Genomic DNA, 21,358 nt, shown 5'->3' on the forward strand with positions numbered 1-21,358 from the left:
TTCTGGTTTTTTTCTTATATAAAAGAAACCAAATTAAAATGTTGGTATAATTAATGGTGAATTAAGATTTGGACCATAATGCCTGACACGTAGACAATCTGATAATTACTATGAAGTTATGAAGGATAACAATGTGTCAGCAACCTTATCTAAATGATTGACAACATGCCTCAATCTTCAGTCTTTCATGTCTGCAGCTTTTTTATGCAAACTGCTTTATATCTTAAGCACTTTTTTCACCTTTATGAATCAGAAGGTAATTTTAAGATCAGTTTCAGCAAATAACATTGCATTTAAGGGCTAAACGACATATATGTGCTCAAATCTTGAAGATGTGCATTTTCTTGCTTAGTGCAAATGTCCTGTGTGTAATGTTTTGTGTAGGAGTATCTTTGTCCATAGCGAGAGTACGAGTAAGTGGTAACATAGGAAAAGATAGTTGATATTGGTTGGTCATGTGGTATATCTTTTTTGTAAAGGATACACTTTTGAGTTGGATTTTGAAAGGAAAAGGAGGATTATACAAAAGTATATCTTAATCATAGTTTTTTATTTTAGGGTATATTTATAAGTTAAATTTTAGAGAGAAAATAATAAAGATAGAAGGTTTGAGAATCATCTCAGATCTCAAAAAAGACAAGAGCTAGTTATTTGGACATTAGGTGGATAAGTTCAGATGAATTCATTCATGTGATAAATTATAATATTTTTCTTCAGGTTATGTAAAATCAGTTTTATTTTATAAATTTCGTGTACTTTTGTTTAGAGTGTCTTTTCTCTATTTAGGTAATATTCATATCTTTTATATAAATAAATCAAATTGATGTATTAATTTATTCCTTTTATTTGAATATCAACTATATATTTTTTAAATTAATTTTACTCCTCAGTCCATATGAAAAATTGAAGCATTTTCAACCTACATCGCTTCTACTACATGGGTAATAATAATGACTACCTAGAGAAAATAGAGGAACTTTCTAGCAATATTGAACTATCTAGCAATATAGTATTATCAAATGAGAAGGAGAACCTCTTAATTTTATCTTCTCTTTTCTATCTATCATCTGATTAACTACATAAATAATTAAGTATCCTTTTTAGGAAATAAAGTTGTTCCTAATTATATGTACTGCCCATTTATAAAAATATTTTATGAATGATTGTTTTTAGTTTTTACAACTCTACCTAGGGATGAAAACTTGCGCGGGCGAGTGCGGGTAGTGCTTTCCCGTGCCCAAATCCGCAATATTTGCGGGTATCCGTGCGGGTAGCGGGTATTTATGGGTACCCAACGAGTTTTTAATTTTAATTATATATTTATATAATTTGTAATAATCAATTTGTAAAAATAATTGCTACATGAATAATATGATATTTATATGATAAGTTTATAATCATAGTCAAATATGTATAATTTATTATGAAATAATAATAAAGTATATGATATATAATCTTAAAATAATAATAAATATATATAAAAAGTTAACTAAAAACTAAATATATAAATTTGTGGGTACCCGCGGGGCGAGTATCACAAAACCCGCCCCCGCTCATAAGCTATTATTGCGGGTACCTGTTACGGGTATTTCCACGGGTACCCACGGGTCGGATTTTTTGCCATCCCTAAGTCTCTACCACTACCTGATAAATAAGAAAGATGATTTATGAAATTAAATATTATAATTATTATAGAGATAAATGGCTAATTAGTAAAATATTACATTTAATAGAAGTAAACATATTATTTGTATTTCTTAATTCATATGTTAGATCTTTAAAACGAATTAATTACAAAGGGAAACCTTAACAAGAATTAATTAGCAACAGATGTTGTATTTCACATGAATAAAAAATATCTCATGCATTCATATATGTATGTCTTGTTGACAAAGTTAAATTTGTGTAACTTACTAATATTGTGTTGGTCCAGTATAATGTTATATTGAATGTTATGTATTGTATTAAATCAAAAGTTCAAACTTTAATTTATATAAGTAATAATAAAGATAATCATACATTTTAAAAATAATTTTTTTTATATATAAACTAAAAATATATTATTCGTTATACCAACTTCACTTAATTTGTACTTTAGTGGGGTTAAGTATGATCCAAACTTCAAGATAGCAAAGTGGGATCTTGAAAAGTATAGAAGCTCATTATTAGCTTTTATATGGATGTGAAAATCGAAAAGGTGGTGAAATAGATGCAAGAAACTTTACTCTATCTCTCACTTCCCCCACTCTTCATTTCACATTTCTTGTCGTTATTATGCCCATAATGCATTCCACAAAACACATGTGAAGGGAACAAGAGAGTGTTTAAGACAAAGGTAGGATTTTAGAATTTAGAGTAAGAAGGCATAATTAAGTGTTTTAATCAGAATTTAAATCACAGTCATAGAGGACAAAAGCTAAGCCAGAGATTGAAACACAGGACATTGTCATACAGAGTGTCACTGATGATGTTTTCGACATGTGCTGCTGCAATCCATTATTCAATTCATTTATTAAATGCAACCACATGCTACCCCCTCCCAACTTGCCTCTCAACTTTAGTCATTTTCTTGATTTTTATCATTGTTTCATATTGATTTGTTAAATTATTTTCATTATTTCACGTCACTTAATATTGATTTATTTCCACTATTTCGTTGCTTTTATTATATTAGTTCTTTGTCAAGTTTTTATTATACAATTATGCTTTTTATAGTCAAAACTATCAATATGAATTGTGTATTAAATTTTAGATTATCAACATTAGTTTGTTAACTAAAGGATTACAATTGGATAATTATGTAAGATTTTTTTTTTGTTATCTTTATGTAAGATTTAAAAAAAACTGTAGACCAAACCAAACCATTCATCATTAATTCGCTTTAGTTCTTACATATAAATTCAAAATTATCCAAACCAAATCTTCTCTTTTATTTGGTTCAGTTTCTGAATTACACAAAAAAAGAAGACCAAATTGTTACACTCATCTCTCTGGATAACTGTATTGATACCTTATGTTCTGGTCTAGTTAGATAGTTATGTCCAAATTTACTTATATTGTATTTTGGGTATATGTTCCGGGAGACTAGATTTTATACTCACTTATTTATATTTTAATAAAGTGGATATGGTTTGGATAATGGGCATGTGTATATGCATGCACGTACTTCACTATTAAATATGGTGATGAGGCTTATTCAGATAATAAAATGTGGTACTTATCTTTTTGGAGGTTATTTTACATTATGCTCCGAAAACCTATATCTTTCCCTCACGACATTGCCTTACATGTTTCTTGAATGATTTTGTTGTGCTTGTGTGTTGGTTAACACTTTTTTATTCTTTGTTTTTGTGTGAAATTGCATACAAGATTAATCCTCTACACACAGATCCACATCTGTTGTCCTAGAATTTGTTTCACTTCATGTACCCCTTTATTCTCATTGGTCAGAAAAGTAAAACCTGAATTTTGTTGGGTTTGGGCTCCCTTCCTATGTGGAGAAAGACATAGTTGGACAAAGTTCACTTGTCCCACTTAATCTAATAGATAGGGGTCATATGTGGAAAAGTAGTCAAGACAATTTATGCACAAAAAAAAGCAATTGAAAAGTGTGAGAGAAGATAAGAAAACTCAACTCTCAGGAATTTCGAGTAGTCGTGGGAAATTCGCGACTGCGTCTTCACTCACCGTTGGATCGGGCTGAAATTTGGACAGCAGGTTCACAACTTATAGTACTTCATTCTGAACGGTTAGATCGGTGAGACGACGTCCGAGGTGGTAGAAATCGAGTTGTTACAACAGTTGTTTTTCTAGTTTTTTCTTGTTCTAATTTTCAAGCTTGTTGCTCTATTATATGCCATTTTGTTGAGCACGTTTTGTGTTGTATTTTGGAGACACTCTTGTATTCCTATTTTGTTTATAGTGGAGTTTGATTGACTGACTTGTGCCCGTGGTTTTTACTTCTCACTTTGGGAAGGTTTTCCACGTTTTTTATCCCTTGTGTGTTACTACATTATTTGATATTGTTCCTCATAGATTCTAGCAAGTTGAAGAAATTATTATCCACTGCATATACTCTGTTAGAGTTTACATTGTTATTATGCTGAATTTCCCATCAGAGTGGCACCAAAGCTCTTCGGGGTTTGATGTTATTTGACTTGCTTGAATGATGGAGGCAAATACGTATAGAATGATATGTTTGAATGACACTAACTATCACTTGTAGAAATAAAAATGAAAGATTTATTATTTGTGAAGAATTTGCATATTCATGTGTTTACCACTGAGAAGCCAGAGTCCAAGTCTGGTCAGGATTGGAGTTTTCAACATCAAGAAGTTTGTGGTTTCATTCGGCAATACGTAGAAGACAATGTCTACAATCACATTTCTAATGAGGAAAATGCAAAATCTTTATGAAAGAAAATTTAATCCTTGTATGCTTCTAAATCAGGAAATAATAAATTATACTTGTTGAATTCCTTGATGAATTTGAGGTACAAGGAGGGAGCTTCTATTTCAAATCACTTGAATGATTTTTAAGGGGTCCTTGATCAATTATCAGGAATGGGTATCAAGTTTGATGATGAAGTGTTGGGACCATGACTATTGAATACTCTACTAGATTCTTGGGAAACATTTCGAGTTTCAATTACAAATTCAGCCCTTGATGGTATTGTCTCTTTGGAGAGTATAAAAGGAAGTATTCTTAATGAGGAGATGAGAAGGAAGACACATGGTACTTCATCTCATTCTGAGGTGTTTGTCACTAAAAACAGGGGGATAAGTCATAGAAAGGAACCGAAAGGTAATAGAGAAAAAGGCATAAGTAAGTCTAAGTCCAGATACAAGAATGTGGTATGTCACTATTGTCATAAAGCAGGTCACATATAGGAGAATTGTTTTCAATGGAAAAGGGAGAACAAAGACAAGATGGGCAAATAGAACGAGAAGAACTGGTGATGATGATCATGTTACTACTGCTACTTGTGATGATCTTATTATTCTTCGTGACCGTGATTTGGTTAATCTTGTATCATATGAGAGTATGTGGATAATTGATAGTGGTGCTACACTACATGTTACACCAAGGAAGGAGTTCTTTACATCTTATACTTCTGGTGATTTTGGAGTGTTAAAGATGGTAATGATGGTGTGTCAAAGGTAGTTGGTATTGATGATATTTGTTTGCATACCAACATGGGAGTGCAGTTGTTGCTGAGAGGAGTTAAACATGTTCCAGATGTTCGTTTCAATTTGATTTCTGTGCAGATGCTTGATGATGGTGGTTATGATAATCATTTTGGTTCTAGAAAATGGAAACTCACTATAGGTAACTTGGTTGTGGCCAGAGGGGAGAAAATTTATAAACTGTATTGGGCAAAAGCTTTGGTTGTTAAAGAAAGTGTGAATGCCATAGATATGGAAGTTTCTTTGTGGCATCGCAGACTCAACCATATTAGTGAAAAAGGGTTGAATTCTTTAGCCAAAAAGGATGTACTTCCAGGATTGAAGAGTGTAGAGTTGGAGAAATGTTCTCATTGCATGGCTGGTAAAGCAGATCAGAGTATCCTTTAAGAAGCATCCCCCTTCAAGGAAGTCAGAGTTTCTTGAATTGGTGCATTTTGATGTTTGTGGTTCATCGAAAGTAAAGTCATTTGGTGGTGCACTTTACTTTGTTACTTTTATTGATGATTGTTCAAGGAAGCTTTGGGTCTATGCTTTGAAGATAAAGGACCAAGTGCTTGAAAAGTTCAAACAACTCCATGTTTTGGTCTAGAGACATTCTAGCAAGAAGCTGAAATGCATTAGTACTGATAACAATGGTAAGTATTATGGACCGTTTGACATTTACTACAAGCAGCAAAGTATTAAACATGAAAAGACTCCTAAGCTTTATGGCTTAGAGGAGATGATGAACAAGACTTTGGTTGAAAGAGTTAGGTGTATGCTTTCTAAAGCAAAATTACCTAAACATTTATGGGGCGAGGCTTTGTACACGACAATGCATGTTATTAATCTTAGTCCTGCAGTTGCTTTGAATGTTGAGGTGCCAAACAAGATTTTGTTTGGCAAGAATGTCAGGTATGATCATTTGCGAGTCTTCGGTTGCAAGACATTTGTGCATGTTCCAAATGATGAAAGGTCCAAGTTGGATGCAAAGACAAGGCAGTGCATCTTTATCGGTTATGGTGAAGATGAATTTGGCTACAGGTTGTATGATCATGTTGAGAAAAAAGTTGTTAGAAGTCGTGATGTGAAGTTCATGGAAGATCAAACCATTGAAGATATTGATAAGATGAAGAAGACTACACCCGAGGAAGATAGTAGATTGTCTGATATTGATTCATTTAGGACGCATATACATGATTTAAATACAATTGAGAATAACATTCAAAATGATGAGCAACATGATTATGTTGGTGATCAACAGCTTGGAGATGATTTATATTTTCCCATTGATATTGGTGAAGATGAACATGAGTTGTCACAAGATGAGAATCTTGGTGATTCTCTTGAATAACCTCAAGTTCAACTTCAGATGTCTAATAAGCAGAGGAAACCATCTACCAGGTATCCTTCTGATGACTATGTTGAGAATTGGCACATGCAACTAAATTATTGAATTTAGAGAACTGACACTATAGTCAGGTTATTGGAAAGTAGAATTGGCACTAGTCGCCATACTATTGGCATTTTGAAAATTGACACATGCGGCCAAATTGTGAGAAGTTCGATAAGTGACACTAATAGTCAGATTGTGTGAAAGTAGAATTGCCATGAGTAGGCAGATTGTGTGCAATTCGAGAATTGGCATAAACAACCATATTGCAGGAATTTCAAAAACATACACTATTGTAGTTAGATTGTGGGAAATTAGAATTTGCATGAGTAGCCATACTGTGGGCTTTTTGAGAATTGACACACTTAACAAAATTGTGGAAATTTTGAGAAATGATACTGGTAATTAAATTTTGGGAAAATTAAAATGACACTAGTAGCTATACTGTGACATTTCATGAATTGGTACATGCAATCAAATTGTAGGAATTTCGAGAACTGACACATGTAGTCAGATTATGGGAAAGACTTCTAGTCAGATTGTAAGAAAGTAGAATTGGCACCGGTAGTCATACTGCCAACATTTCGAGAATGAGTATAGACAACCAAATTGTCAGAATTTCGAAAACTGACTGTGTTAGTTAGATTGTGGTGGGGAAGTAGAATTGGCACAAGTAGTCATAATGTGTGTATTTCGAGATTTGGCTCATATAGTCAAATTATAGGAATTTCGAGAACTAATATTGATAGTCAAATTATTAAAAAAAAGCCTAACCATTTTTAATATCAGCTAAAAATGAAAATATCTCAGAACTGGAGTAACTATTCTTAACATGCAGGTAGCATTCCTTAAAAAACAAGGGGAATATATATAACTGAGTATGAAAAACATGTGACTACGTGACCAAATATACAGTAGATTCACCAATCAAATAATAAGAAAAATGAAATAGAGTCTGTAGGAATTGTGAATGAGGCCAAGTTTCCTTATTCTCAGCTTTAAAGTAAAAATCTGCTTAACTAGTGAGAATTTCTGTGACACCTGTGGTTTGTCAAAACAGGAAATGGGATAAAAAACATTCAGGTCCATGTTGATAATGGAAAGGTTGTGGAAATAAGTGGACAGTGGAAGCTTCAGAAAGACTCAAAGGCAAATGACTGGTGGTGTGGCCAATGATGGGAATATGGATATGTTGGAAGGCTTGAGATGCCAGAGGATGCTGATTCCAAGAATATAGAAGCCCATATATTAGCATGTTTTTAGAAATTCATATACCAAAGAGTCCACAAGAAAAGGATGTAGCTTGAAGCAGTGCAAATTTTTAGAGAATAGCATAATATACTAGTTTGCTAGAAATCTTGCAGGAACTTCCATGTCACAATAATTGACACTTAACAATATTACAAATCATCCTAATCTTAATATGCCTAAGTAGGCCTTCTGAATAATAGACATAAATGTGTGTACAAAGAAAGCATGTAAATAAAAGAATGGTGTATAATACACACTGCATTTCTAGAATTACAAATAAACACTGTAATTTCATGTCTAACATCTAGATTGTTACAAGCTCAAGCCCCAGATAACATGCTTAGTATCTTTTTATTGATACTTCAAAGATCACAGAAAATATATAGAGCAAGATTGAGCATGTCCTAAGTCCTCACTGACCCATCTCAGGGAAACCAAGGATGCAATTTCAGTGATAGATCTGAAAATTCACAAGAAAAATGGGTATTGTATTACTAGGAAAAGTGAAATCTCATGTCAGGGATAATCTTCAAATTCGAAAACAATAGGCAATACAATAATAGCACTAATGAGGTAAACGTTGGAGACATCAGATATGATAATGATGTAGTCCCCATTAGTGGGCAAAAGTTCTGTGATGCAATGAAAAAGTGGGAACTTCATATTTGCTGAAAACAAGATGCAATGACAAAGTGGGAACTTCATATTTGCTCTTAATTAAGCATGAACTTGTTTGCTTGTAGCAATAATTTATAACCTCGTAACAATAACAACTAGATACAGAATATTAACAGCTCAACAAATTTCACAGAAAATATTGAAAGACTGCCACTCAATATTGAAAATATTGATAAATTATGTATACGAGGAAGTTTAAGAAGATGGGTTTGGCAAAAATGGACCCGAAGCACTGCATTGCACAGCACTCCACCTCTCACCCCAAAAGAGAATAAAAAAATCCTATCTTTTTTATAGGCAATCCTCAAATAGAAGGGAAAAAAGAAAACAAAAAAATGGTTACTTATTAAATAAAACACTCGTAAAGGCATTTTACAGAACAAGTGAATGGCATCAATTAAACATGCATAGAAAATATGAAAAAGTGGAGATGCGGGGTATCGATCCCCGTACCTCTCGCATGCTAAGCGAGCGCTCTACCATCTGAGCTACATCCCCATTGCTGTACTGTTCATGATTTACATATATAATTCTCATAATTGACAGTCATGTCCTTAAATAGCATTTAGTGGAGCTTGGGGGGAGAATAATGAAAATTGAAATGAAGAAAATAATTTGTGTGGTGGTAAAAATGTAAATGAATTACCAAGCATCTTACTTTAAAATAAAATTATGCTCTATTATCAATTTGAAAGGAACCCTTTGTTTCACATGGTAATTTCTTAATGACAATACCATAAATATGGAATTCTTATAGTAGATCTATAACTATATTCACATTCAATATTAATTTCTTATTAAAAAATTCAACTACTATTCATCACAACTATCTAATATATATTTAGGCACTTGAAGGGCAATTTAGTGATTATATTTGTGGTGATAACCTTTATACATACTTAAGCATGAAGCAATATAATGCTTGGCAATCAAATCAAAGAAAATTGCATAGGCTACATTATAATATTATCATTTTTGGGTTAAAATAATAATATAATAAAATTTTGTATCCATTTTCACATGTTACTAAGTACTAACTTACTAGAGTAAAAGAGAATAAGCAACTTGCAAGTTGCAACACTTTCTGCAAAGAAAATACCAAATAGTGTCTTATTCTTGGAACTTTTGATGACTCTAAATTGCTGTCTTTAAAGTGCAAGATCTGAAAATCAAGTGTGAGACTCTGACATAAAAGAATTTTGAACTTTATTCTATTTAACATGGAAAATGATCATGGACACTGTTAGTGAAACAATGTAAAAGGCTTAGTACTAAACTTCTTTTTTTGGGTGCAGAAAATGCAACTTAGTACCTAGAAATGAATGGTAATTGCAACTACTTGTATCATGTGTGGTGGTACAAGTTCCATTCTGCTATAAGTTGTCAGAGAATGTTGGGCAATAACTTTTCTATGAAAATGAAATGGAAAATTATTAAGTCTGGTCTAAAGCAACAGAATCATTGCAATAATCATTGTTTAGTGGAAGTTATGTTGGATCCTGGCACATCTCAAACTATTGTCTCTGCAAAGAATAATCTTTACTCATATTTTATCTTTTGCTACTTTTGTTTTTACCAAGGTTTTTTTGTTCAGTGAAAAAAAAACACAAAAAACAATAGAGAGAAAAAACCACTCTTTGAATAAAACCACCCTCATTGCATTAGCTAGCAGAAGGGTCTTGATTCCTATGTTCAATTCCTCTTTTGGCAGTGTCATAGTACAAAATTAAAATTAGGTGCTGATTACATATATGTAGTAACACTCTGTTACATTTTGATAATGAACTATAATAACTATTGGGTCAATGATGTAGTTTGCTTTATATAGAGCAGCAAATCATGCTGCACCTTGGAATCAACATCTTCTGATTTTCAACAATTTATACCGTTGCAATCTTTATTAAATGATATTCAACTTAACATTTAAAAAAAAGTTAATGGCACCATGTAGTTTAGCAAATTAGAACGTCATCAATTTTTGTCAAAGTGATAGATAAACTATAAAGTATTGCCTAAAAATGTCAAAATTTTGTCAAATTATTCTATTTAATATGTTTTAATAACTATTTTGACTTGCATTTGAAATTTTTAAAGATCGTTTTAGGTTTTCAATTTTGAAAACTATTTTAAATTTTTAAAATTTGAAGAACCAAACTAGTAAAATTTTAAAAATACAAGAAAATAAAATAAGTATTTACTCTACATATTTTTATAATGATGATGATTAATTTAATTGTTAGGCTAGTAAGACGTGACCTCCACAGCTATTTTAAAGTTTCAAAATATGAACTGCTGGCAATAAAATTTAAAGTAGTAATAACAAATCTTGTTTCATCTTGGGAAAAGAAGGGAACTCAACATTCTACCTTTACTTATATTCAAAAATTAGATTCAGTTAATATTTAAAATTGTGTGATGAACAAATTCATCCCATGCCACGTACCAACACACATTTATACAAAAACATTTCATATACTTTTAGACAAGTGTCCTATTTTTAGTGGCTGGTAACTTATTTCTAGGAGATAGGAGATACTTTGTCTCATAAATAAAAGTTTTACCTTTTTTATTATGTTTTTCACATTCACTCTTTGTTTTTCTCTAATCACTCTTCCCTCTTCTTCTTCTTCAGTGTTTGTGGATTATCATCTATCTTCCTCGTTGCTAAAGCAACGGTTTTGATATATTGTTAGCTTCCAATACAATCTATGGTCCCACATCATTGATAGTGTCACATATACTTGCTCTCTCCTTCTTCACAATGGTCCCAAAAAACCTGAACCCGATTCCATTTTCACTCACGTCAACACCTCCAACCCCTTCAAAGGTGCCATCTTTTCTCATTTCCGAATATTTTATTCATATCTTCACCTCATTTTCAATCATGGGTTGTTCCTGTTTTTCAGTTTCATACTTAAAAATGTGATATTTTTCATTCATGGGATGTTCCTGTTTTTCAGTTTCATTGCTGTATCATACTTTAAAATGTGATATTTTTCAATCATGGGTTGTTCTTGTTCTTTAGTTTCATTGCTATATCATACTTTAAAATGTGATTTTTTATTTATTTACTATTTTGAGGTTTCAGAACTCTGTGAGTGACGAACTTTTCATAGACCAAGAGCAACAATTTGGAGGTGAAAAAATGGTGGAGAGTCCAATTAATGGAAGAACAAGGCTAGACTTTACAATTGTAAATGGTGGCGATGATGTTAGCCCAAGTAGTGTTCCACCAAGCAATGCTGGTTCAGATTGTGGTATAGTAGAGTTCACAAGAGAGGATGTAGAAGCATTGCTAAATGAGAAAGCCAAAAGAAAAGACAGATTTAATTACAAGGTCAGTTAAAGTTTCTGGATTTAAGGTTGTTGATGCCTTCGTGTGTTATTTGATTTACATGATAACTAGAAATACTGTTTCGTTATTAGTATATTAATATCAACTTCTATGTTTGCAGGAAAGATGTGAAAATATGATGGACTATATAAGAAGGGTTAAAGTTTGCATTAAATGGTTCCAAGACCTTGAGATGAACTACTCACTAGAGCAGGAAAGGTTAAAGAATTCATTGGAATTAACCCAGCACAAATGCGCTGAAATTGGTTAGATGAGTTTTCATTCTTATCTCCTTTGGTTTGTTAATATTCCTATCAAAGTTTAGTTACTAATGTGCTTACCTTTTTTTAACCACAGAGTTGCTGCTTAAAATCAAGGAAGAAGAACTAAATTCAATTATCACAGAAATGAGAAGGAATAGCACTTCTTTGCAAGAGAAATTGATTAAGGAAGAATCAGAAAGGATGGTAAGATAGATGTTCATGTAATTGAATTTCGAATATGAAACTGTTTTGAGCAAAGGAAATGTTATTCATAAATTCTATAATCTATACCTTTTATTACATTTGCAAATACAAGGTTGCGGTGGAATCTCTTGAAATAGAGAGGGAGGCAAGGCTTAACATTGAGAGGTCACATATTACTCTGTCAGAGGACCTTGGCAAAGCTCAACGAGAGATCGAAAATGCAAATCAGAAGGTAAAATCGTCAATAAATTTCTTTCCACATTTGATCCTTTTTTTATTTCAAGAATTATACTAATTCATGTCTTCATCTATGTACTTCTGCAGATATCTTCACTCAATGACATGTATAAACAATTACAAGATTACATAATAAGCTTACAACAGTACAATGGAAAGCTACATACAGAGCTTTCATCAGCCGAAGATGAAATTAAACGCATAGAGAAAGAGAAGGCTGATGCAGTGGAGAACATCGCCTTGTTAAGGAGTCAACTTACTTTGTCCATTGTGAGTTTGTTTTCATGCTTGAACTTTTAAAATTTGGAATTCAAGGTTACCATGTAAAAGTGACATACTTGAAGTTTAGTAGTGTAAAAATATATGTAAAACATTTAGTAATATTTGTTATGTATCTTAGAATATTTTAGAGTATCCTATATAATCTCTTAGGTTTTATTTCCTATTAATAATGGTTGATTTGTTTTTATATTATTTTAATTAGGACTTAGAGTCTAATATGGGTATAAGTAGCACTGTTGAATTTGTCCTTCATATCATGTTATTGTCATATTATCATGCAACAAATCAATATCAAACTCTCTTTTTCTCATTCCTTACCTAAAACCATAGTAATTATACTTAATTTCCTGTTTTGTTTGTTCTAATTTTAGTTACTTTAGTATATTACCCACCAAGTTTCCTTGATTCTTTTAATAGTCTTCTGAAGAGGCTGCCGTAAAACACAATGAAACTCTGGCTAGTAAAGTTGCTTCTCTTAGAGGAGAATTGCAACAAGAAAGAGATGAACGGGATGACCAACTATCTCAAGTGCAAACTTTAACTTTTGAATTAGAGAAATTTAAAGAAGCCACAGAAACCTCCTGCACTGAACTGAACAAGTTGAAGTTAAAAGCAAATGAACTCGAGGTTGGTTTTCGTAACCCCGTTTTCTATTAAATATTTCATCCACTTGTTATTATGGAGTCATATGAGATGACAAGTTTTCTACACAGGTAAAATGTTCTTCGAAAGATAATCAGATAAGGGAATTGCAAGGGCAGTTACCAATTGCAGAGATGAAATTTCAGGTAATAAATACATAAACTTCAAATAAGAATTTCTATACTGTTAGTGTTAGATATAAAGCCAATTGTGAACCTCTACCTAACAGCGTCATCTTTTGATAGACATGGTCCTTTACATGGTATTAGAACCTCTAAGATCAAGTAGCCAAGAGTTCAATCATTCTTTTGATCATAAAAATGAATTTCAGAACACGGTAGAGTGACTGCGTTGTCCATTATCTAGCCCAAAGGAATACTGTGTGGGGTGTGTTAGATATAAAACCCTTCATGAACCTCCTCTTAACAATTTAAGCTTTGGGGAGAGTTGGTCCAACACATATACATTGTGATGATTATATATGTTAATCATTGCTTTTGTTCTTCGTTAGGGGCTTGGTATATCTGCACTCGAGACAAGGATGGAATTTGAAGAAAAACAGAAATTTGTAGATGAGTTACAAAGGCGCGTCGCAGATGCAGAATTAAAAGTTCTTGAAGGGGAGAGGCTGCGAAAAAAATTACATAATACCATTTTGGTAATTAACTGGGCCAAAAATGTGTTGATAATAAACAAATTCACATCTGACTAATCTCCATTTTAACAGGAACTGAAAGGGAACATCCGTGTTTTCTGTCGAGTAAGGCCTTTGTTACCTGATGAAAGTTGTAGCACAGAAGGCAATATTTTTAGTTATCCAACATCGATGGAAGCTTATGGACGAGACATTGATCTAGCCCAAAGCAGTATATCTCTTATGATGATTTCATTAAGTTATTCTTTTTCTTATTTTATCATTTAATTATGTTGTCAATTAATGTTGTTCATGATTTGTCTTAGGCCAAAAACATTCTTTTACATTCGATAAAGTTTTTACACCAGAGGCATCACAAGAAGAAGTTTTTGTAGAAATTTCACAGCTTGTACAAAGTGCTCTTGATGGTTATAAGGTAATTTAACAATTCTTCTATTAAACCCTTCGATATATCTTTATTGATTTCAAAGTATATTGCATACATATCTTCAAACCACTGCATAATTGCTAGTCAGTTTCGTAAAACTGGAAATTCCCTAAGCAGTGTTGTGACATCGTTTAATCTATGTAGCAAACCCCGCCTAGTGGGATAAAGGCTTGGTTGTTGTTGTTGTGTTGTATAGCATCTTTGCTCTTTTATGTCATAGGTATCTTTTAGGTTCTTCCCTGTATGTGTTGTAATGCACAAGTCAATCTATCAGATTTGGTGTTGGGTATTGCATTTTTCTAAATCAGATTATGTATGCATGCATATTTAGCATTATGGTTCTTTTAAAATTTGGTGATTTTTCTTTTTCAGGTTTGCATATTTGCCTATGGTCAGACTGGCTCGGGGAAAACCTATACAATGATGGGAAGGCCTGGACATCCAAAGGAAAAGGGCTTAATACCCCGTTCGTTAGAACAAATATTTCAAGCAAAGCAGTCTCAACAACCTCAAGGTTGGAAATACGAAATGCAGGTAACATTCGGTATTTTCTTCTTAATTTCATCCTTATTGCAATGTGTATTAACTTTTAAATATGATGCTGAGAAGGTTTTCCTATCAAACTTTTCAGGTGTCAATGTTGGAAATATACAATGAAACCATCCGTGATCTGTTATCTTCAAACAGATTATCATCAGAGGGAACTCGCCTAGAAAATGGCACTCCTGGAAAACAATACACAATCAAACATGATTCAAGTGGAAATACACACATTTCTGATCTTACTGTAGTGGATGTTCAGAGTATTGAAGAGGTCGAATTTCTTTTAAATCAAGCTGCAAATAGCAGGTAGCTTGTTTCTATGGTTTACTCTATATGGTTGTGTTATAAGCTGTTCTTATTTATTACATCAGTACTTGCCATTTTATGACTAAACTATATACTCACACTTCTTGATGTATTTAGGGAATATCTTTTTGTTGCTTTGAATAAGATCAAGAGAATAGGGAGATTTGTTTGGTAGAATATGATTTGACATAATTCCTGTGCAACAAAATATTGATTTATTTCCTCTTCGAAGTGAAAATACTTCGCTGTTTTTGTTGTTGTCAAACTTAACTATATTGGTTTTTCTGGTTATCTCCTTTTAGATCAGTAGGAAAAACCCAGATGAATGAACAATCCTCAAGAAGCCATTTTGTATTCACTCTTCGAATATATGGTGTAAATGAGGTATAGATGTTTCTCTTATGATAACAATGAAAACCATGTTTTATATTCTGCTATCAATTTCTATCTAAATCATCCATACACATAGTCTTGTATCATGATGCAACCTATTTTGTTTTTCTGCTAGAGCACTGACCAACAAGTACAAGGCATTTTGAATCTTATTGATCTTGCCGGTAGCGAGCGTCTTTCGAAGAGTGGATCAACAGGAGACAGGTTGAAAGAAACTCAAGTATGTGTAAAGCCATATATATTATTTTTCACTTGTGCTTATTTGGTTTCAAATAATTTTAATTTTCATTCATTTGTTAATTATCAGGCAATCAACAAAAGTTTATCATCACTAAGTGATGTTATATTTGCCTTGGCCAAGAAGGAAGATCATGTTCCATTCAGGAACTCAAAACTAACATATCTACTTCAGGTAAATCTCATTCTTCTATTTGATGATTTCTTTGTTATTGGCTTTGAATAGTTTAAGGTAATAATCTTATGTCTTGAATACAACATGATTGAACAGCCTTGTCTTGGTGGTGACTCAAAGACATTAATGTTTGTAAACATCTCACCTGATCCAACTTCAGCTGGTGAGTCACTATGCTCACTCAGGTTTGCATCAAGGGCTAATGCTTGTGAGATTGGAACGCCGCGTCGTCAAACGAATTGGCGTTCATCAGACTCTCGATCGAGCTAGTTCTAATCTCCGGAATGGTGTATATTTTTTGTAACCATTTGTGGCAACTAAGGGCCAATGCAAGTGCTACAATAAAATGAAAATGAATGATTCTAACATTGGCATATAGAGGTATAGTGAAGAAAGTTACCAAGTATGCATTTAGTTCTAGACTCATTCTTATTGTCCAATTTGTAATTCTTCCTACAATGTCTTTTATTTATAAATTTTCTCCTATATAAAAAGAAAAATGGAAATATTAACGCAGCTTGATTAAAATCATATCAAATTGTTTTATACATTTTATGTCAGCCCATGAGTTTCTTTATAGTCAAACATACTCTCTTTTTTGGAGGGGAGGAATGGAAAGGAAAGGCTTGCGGGTCATCTCACAAGTATATTTTATGGCTCTTAAGTTTTTCATTTCTCTTCATTTCCCTCCAAAATTTAACTCGCAAATAAACTCTTAAGTTATTTTCAAACAATTTGTTTGTTAGTAGCTGCTTATCGTTTAGCAAGATAACTTTGTCAAAATCATAGTAAAAAAATTCTCAATTTTTTTGGACTACCACTAATGAAATATTTGAAAGAGATGTCACAAGTTTTAAAGAAGAATTTTGCTTGATTAATATTTGTGGAGCTGCCAATGTAACATTGTGGCTTTGTGCATCTCATTTTTCATTTTAGAAGTAAGAAAATGGATATAAAAGTAGGGCAAAGTTTTTGAAAATAACAGAATCAGGTTGATATGAAACTTTTTGTATTTCTATATTCATTTCCCAACGTGTTTCAAAATTACCTCCAATAAAGAATAATAATATATTTCAACAAGGATTTAATATGTATAGATATTACTCATGTATAAATTATTGTTGACTATCAAACAAAAATAATATAAATCAATAGCGGATGATATACTCTAAGTCTAAAAAACTTTAAGAAAGTTTTACTTCTGAGTTTGAATGATAGAGTCAGCATTTTTAAAAAGGCTTTTTTTTCTAATCTAAAGTATCGTTGAGTATAACATGGTGTGACCTCAAAATTAGTTTTAGGCCTATCATTATCTCTAAGATAAATATATTTTTGACTTGTTATTTGTGTCTTAAGTCAACCTAATCTCATCCTAAGACAAGGCTAAGTCCAAAAGTTGACTCAAATAACATCTATCAATTGGGTGAGGATGAAACCTTATCCATCCCAACTTTGAATAACATAAATGTAGATAAATCTGGTCAAAGATTTATAAAGAACGAGGAATATAGATATGATAAATGAGAAAAGGGATATATATTACTATACTTTCATTACATCATACTTTTTTAAATAAAAATAATACAAATAAAAAAAAATGAATATATAATAAATCTTAATGTGTCAGTATATAAATATTACATTCATAATAAATTAAATTTAAGAATAAAAACAAAAAAAAAGGAGGAAGAAGCCCAAAGCCCAAGGAGAGAATAGGTATTATGTGGTTGAAGATGAAGAAGAAGAGAAAAATAGTTGCATTGGGACTTGGCATCACTGGAAAATGGTTTCAGAGGAAAACAGCAATTGGCTTTTGGATTGTGACTTCATTGACGATATTCAAGTTCCTCTTTCTTCCTCCACTTTCAATTGGGCCCCACACCCTTTCAACCCTTTTCCCATTACCAGGTTGATACTCACCATTCTATCTATTTCATTTTCCCAATTTCTTCTTTTATTAATTAGTGTTTTTGTATTTTATTCATTCATCATTGTTAAATTAGGGTTTTGTATTCATGTTCTGATGAGAATTTTGGCTTTGGTTTTTGTTTTCAATTATAACTTTTAGGGTTTGAATAGCTGCTAAAAAGTCATTAATCTGACCTTATTTTTTCTGCAATATTATATGCTCATAGTGTTGAAATTGATGGCTCATTGGGGGATTCTAGTGGTCTCAAAGAGTCTGGTTCAAAGAAGAGGTACACAATTTTTTACCTTTCTCATTCGCTGAACAAATAATGTTTTATTAATCAAAGGAAAGAACATAGACCAACGGCTAACATGAGTGCATTTGCGCTTTCGGAAAATTTGAAGACACTTTTCATTTTGGATAACTGTGTGCGTAGTCGATGCCGGCACAATTGGCGTGATCATATGGTTTCACGACCTCCAAAATCTTGAAATATTGGCTTCTGTAGTGGTCGTGGACTAATGTTTAAAACCTTGCATGTAGCAATTTGGCAATCTGATTATGTAACCTGTTATTTTGAAGCTCTTCCTTCACCGTATACTTTAATGCCTAATCTCTGTTATTTTGCTTGTATACCTTGCTACTTTCTAGATCAATTTTTATATGATTTACAGCTCAATTTTGTTTTCTTTCTTGTTATTCCACTTTTCAACAATCTATCTCCCTGCCTAAAGAACTGACTCTTTTGTATATTAAACATTTAAACCCCAACAATGATTGGATTCAGTCCAGATAGCTTACCTTAGAAGAAGTTATCCTTATTCTCATGTTCATTTCTTGTTGCAGGGGTAGATCTGAGGCATGTACTGCTTCTAGCTCCAAAGCATGCCGGGAGAAGCTGCGGCGGGATAGGCTTAATGACAAGTAAGCTTTTTACTTCCCACCATGTTTGCAGTATCTATTTATTTTTTCCGTATGGGCTTTTGTGTAAATATGTTGCTGAGGCATGTACATAATATGATTGAAATGGTTAGGTTTATTGAATTAGGCTCCATTTTGGAGCCTGGAAGGCCTCCGAAAACAGACAAGGCTACTATACTGATTGATGCTGTCCAAATGGTGACACAGTTACGGGGTGAAGCCCAGAAGTTGAAAGATTCAAATATGGATCTTCAAGAAGAGATTAAAGAGTTGAAGGTGAAATCTCAATTTATATTACTAATCTATTGGAGATGGAATGATTTGTTAGGAGCTCTGTATTCTAGATCATTTTAGTATTCTGCCTTAAATTAGTTTTTTTCCCAATAGTTAGTGAAAGTAATATATACACTTATAATACCTTAAGACTGATAAAATATTTTAATTGTACATAATTAAATTCATATTTGCTTTGTAGGCTGAGAAGAATGAACTTCGTGATGAGAAACAGAGGCTGAAGGCAGAGAAAGAGAAGTTGGAGAAGCAGCTGATGTCATTGAATGCACAGCCTAGTTTCTTGCCTCCCCCTACTGCAATCCCTACTACTTTTGCTGCACAAGGCCAAGCCTCTTTTGCTGCACAAGGCCAAGCCGCTTTTGCTGCACAAGGCCAAGCCTTTGGCAACAAGTTGGTACCTTTTATTAGTTATCCAGGAGTTGCAATGTGGCAATTTATGCCACCTGCTTCAGTGGATACCTCACAGGATCATGTACTCCGTCCTCCAGTCGCCTAACTTGGCATAGTACAATTCTCCAGGCTTTCATTTTGGTCCAAGGTTGTGTCCATTTAACCATATCTCTAGGATTTTTTAGTTCTTAGTATTTTAGCTCCACTTGGTGGTGACTTCTAACTGCATTTGGCATATGGTACTATTATGAAGTAATGCTGGTATTTGTGTGTAAATGTTGATAAGCTTTTTTGGCTATCCTCACTTTAGTTAGGTTGCTACTGGGTTCTTAGATAATCCAATGTTAGGTAGATAGTAACATTATTTTGGCTCAGGCTTGCAAAATAAGAATGCGTTGTTGCAAGTGAAAATGTATTTTTCATAGAGAGGAAGCAATACAGCAATGGTGCTTTAGTTTGTACTTTGGTTTAGTCTTGTTTCCTTTTGTAAACAAGTGGAAATTCAGAATATTGCTAGATTCTCAACTATAAAGATTGATACACAAGTTAATATACTTGGTCCACAATGACCTTAGTTGTGGCAAAGCTATATCTAGCCATGGCTTTGCCCTGCCACAGAAATGGATGACTCCAGCACTCTTTGCTTTTGCTAAACTTGTGTTTTCCTGATATCCTAATCCTAGCATGTGCCAGAAAGGACTTAAGTGCAAAACTTAATAAGAAACTGGTTCAAGATATGGCAAATATTGTTGATTCAATTGGTTTTTGAGGGAAGACTTACTAGTCTGCTCAGTCAAAAATATTTACCTTGGTATTATTTGCTCAATAAGCATGCCAATATTGGCACCTTAGTGGTAGTGCATCTTAAAGCCACTTGCAATGTAACTAGCTTACAGACTTCATTTTTCGGTCGGGTCCCAGTTTTATTGCTCAAAATATATACTAGACAAATATTTGGCCTGTTTTTCACTAACTAATTATCACATATTCAGAAACCTTGATATTGGGTTAAATAGGATAAAAGATAATTGTGTTGGTTCCGCATTGAAATATTCTAAAACCACTTTTAAATACTTAAATGTAATTTGAAGTTTCTCAACTTGTTTTAAAACTTTATAACAGTCAATTTTGCATCGAAGATATGGTTTGACCCGAAGGTAATGTAGCATAATTAAATTTATATTATGTTGAATTTTTTCCACCAAGTTTTTCCACAAACTTGACTTTGCAATAAAATATTTAGACATAAACCACTTCATTCTAAACTCAATTTTAACTAAAACTAATTTTAAATCAGATTACTTTTATACCCACAATATTTACGTGTTAAAAGTATTTTAAATTATTGGATTTATAAATTACTGTGACAAACCTCAAGGCAATGAGTGCAATTTCCCCTATAATTTAAAAGTTAATTTTTCTTGACCAATCAAAAGTACCACTATGGGACAACATATCCCCACATGATAGATGAATGAAAATTTCCCATAAAACAATTGCTATTTGGACAACAATCTTTGCAGATAGATACCTTATCTGAATTTAGCTGACCTAAGCCTTCAATTTAAAGTACATGCACAAATGTGCAACAAAAAGTTCCCTAAATGTTTGTCTATTTTCATGGTGTGTATAATATACTTAGGTGAGTATAAATCCGG

The 21,358-nt window shown here is 32.8% G+C and overlaps 2 protein-coding genes and 1 non-coding gene across 8 annotated transcripts; 2 read left to right on the forward strand and 1 right to left on the reverse strand.

Annotated features, from left to right (window-relative positions):
* On the reverse strand, positions 8,914–8,986 carry TRNAA-AGC. The gene has a single exon. It is a non-coding gene; the product is annotated as a tRNA-Ala (tRNA).
* LOC109355234 (kinesin-like protein KIN-14N) lies at positions 11,075–16,469 on the forward strand. Of its 4 annotated transcripts, none has more exons than XM_019598267.1 (18): positions 11,075–11,315; positions 11,571–11,646; positions 11,677–11,825; positions 11,944–12,088; positions 12,180–12,289; positions 12,402–12,521; positions 12,614–12,796; positions 13,226–13,435; positions 13,522–13,596; positions 13,962–14,108; positions 14,178–14,316; positions 14,411–14,520; positions 14,905–15,066; positions 15,164–15,381; positions 15,684–15,765; positions 15,890–15,994; positions 16,082–16,186; positions 16,283–16,469. In XM_019598267.1, the coding sequence occupies exons 1-18, from the start codon at positions 11,250–11,252 to the stop codon at positions 16,454–16,456; spliced, it is 2,376 nt and encodes a 791-aa protein (XP_019453812.1). In that variant the 5' UTR covers positions 11,075–11,249; the 3' UTR covers positions 16,457–16,469. The 4 variants fall into 4 exon arrangements, with proteins under 4 accessions (XP_019453812.1, XP_019453813.1, XP_019453809.1 ...); XM_019598268.1 differs by having other exon boundaries at positions 11,577–11,646; XM_019598264.1 differs by having other exon boundaries at positions 11,571–11,825.
* On the forward strand, positions 17,912–20,208 carry LOC109353357 (transcription factor ILR3-like). Of its 3 annotated transcripts, none has more exons than XM_019595591.1 (6): positions 17,912–18,094; positions 18,322–18,384; positions 18,942–19,019; positions 19,130–19,292; positions 19,492–19,633; positions 19,682–20,171. In XM_019595591.1, the coding sequence occupies exons 1-6, from the start codon at positions 17,970–17,972 to the stop codon at positions 19,804–19,806; spliced, it is 696 nt and encodes a 231-aa protein (XP_019451136.1). In that variant the 5' UTR covers positions 17,912–17,969; the 3' UTR covers positions 19,807–20,171. The 3 variants fall into 3 exon arrangements, 2 of the variants coding, with proteins under 2 accessions (XP_019451136.1, XP_019451135.1); XR_002108452.1 differs by having other exon boundaries at positions 17,914–18,094; positions 19,492–19,890; positions 19,971–20,208; XM_019595590.1 differs by having other exon boundaries at positions 17,914–18,094; positions 19,492–20,171.

This window comes from Lupinus angustifolius, chromosome LG08, assembly GCF_001865875.1.
Source record: "Lupinus angustifolius cultivar Tanjil chromosome LG08, LupAngTanjil_v1.0, whole genome shotgun sequence".
NCBI lineage: Eukaryota > Viridiplantae > Streptophyta > Magnoliopsida > Fabales > Fabaceae > Lupinus > Lupinus angustifolius.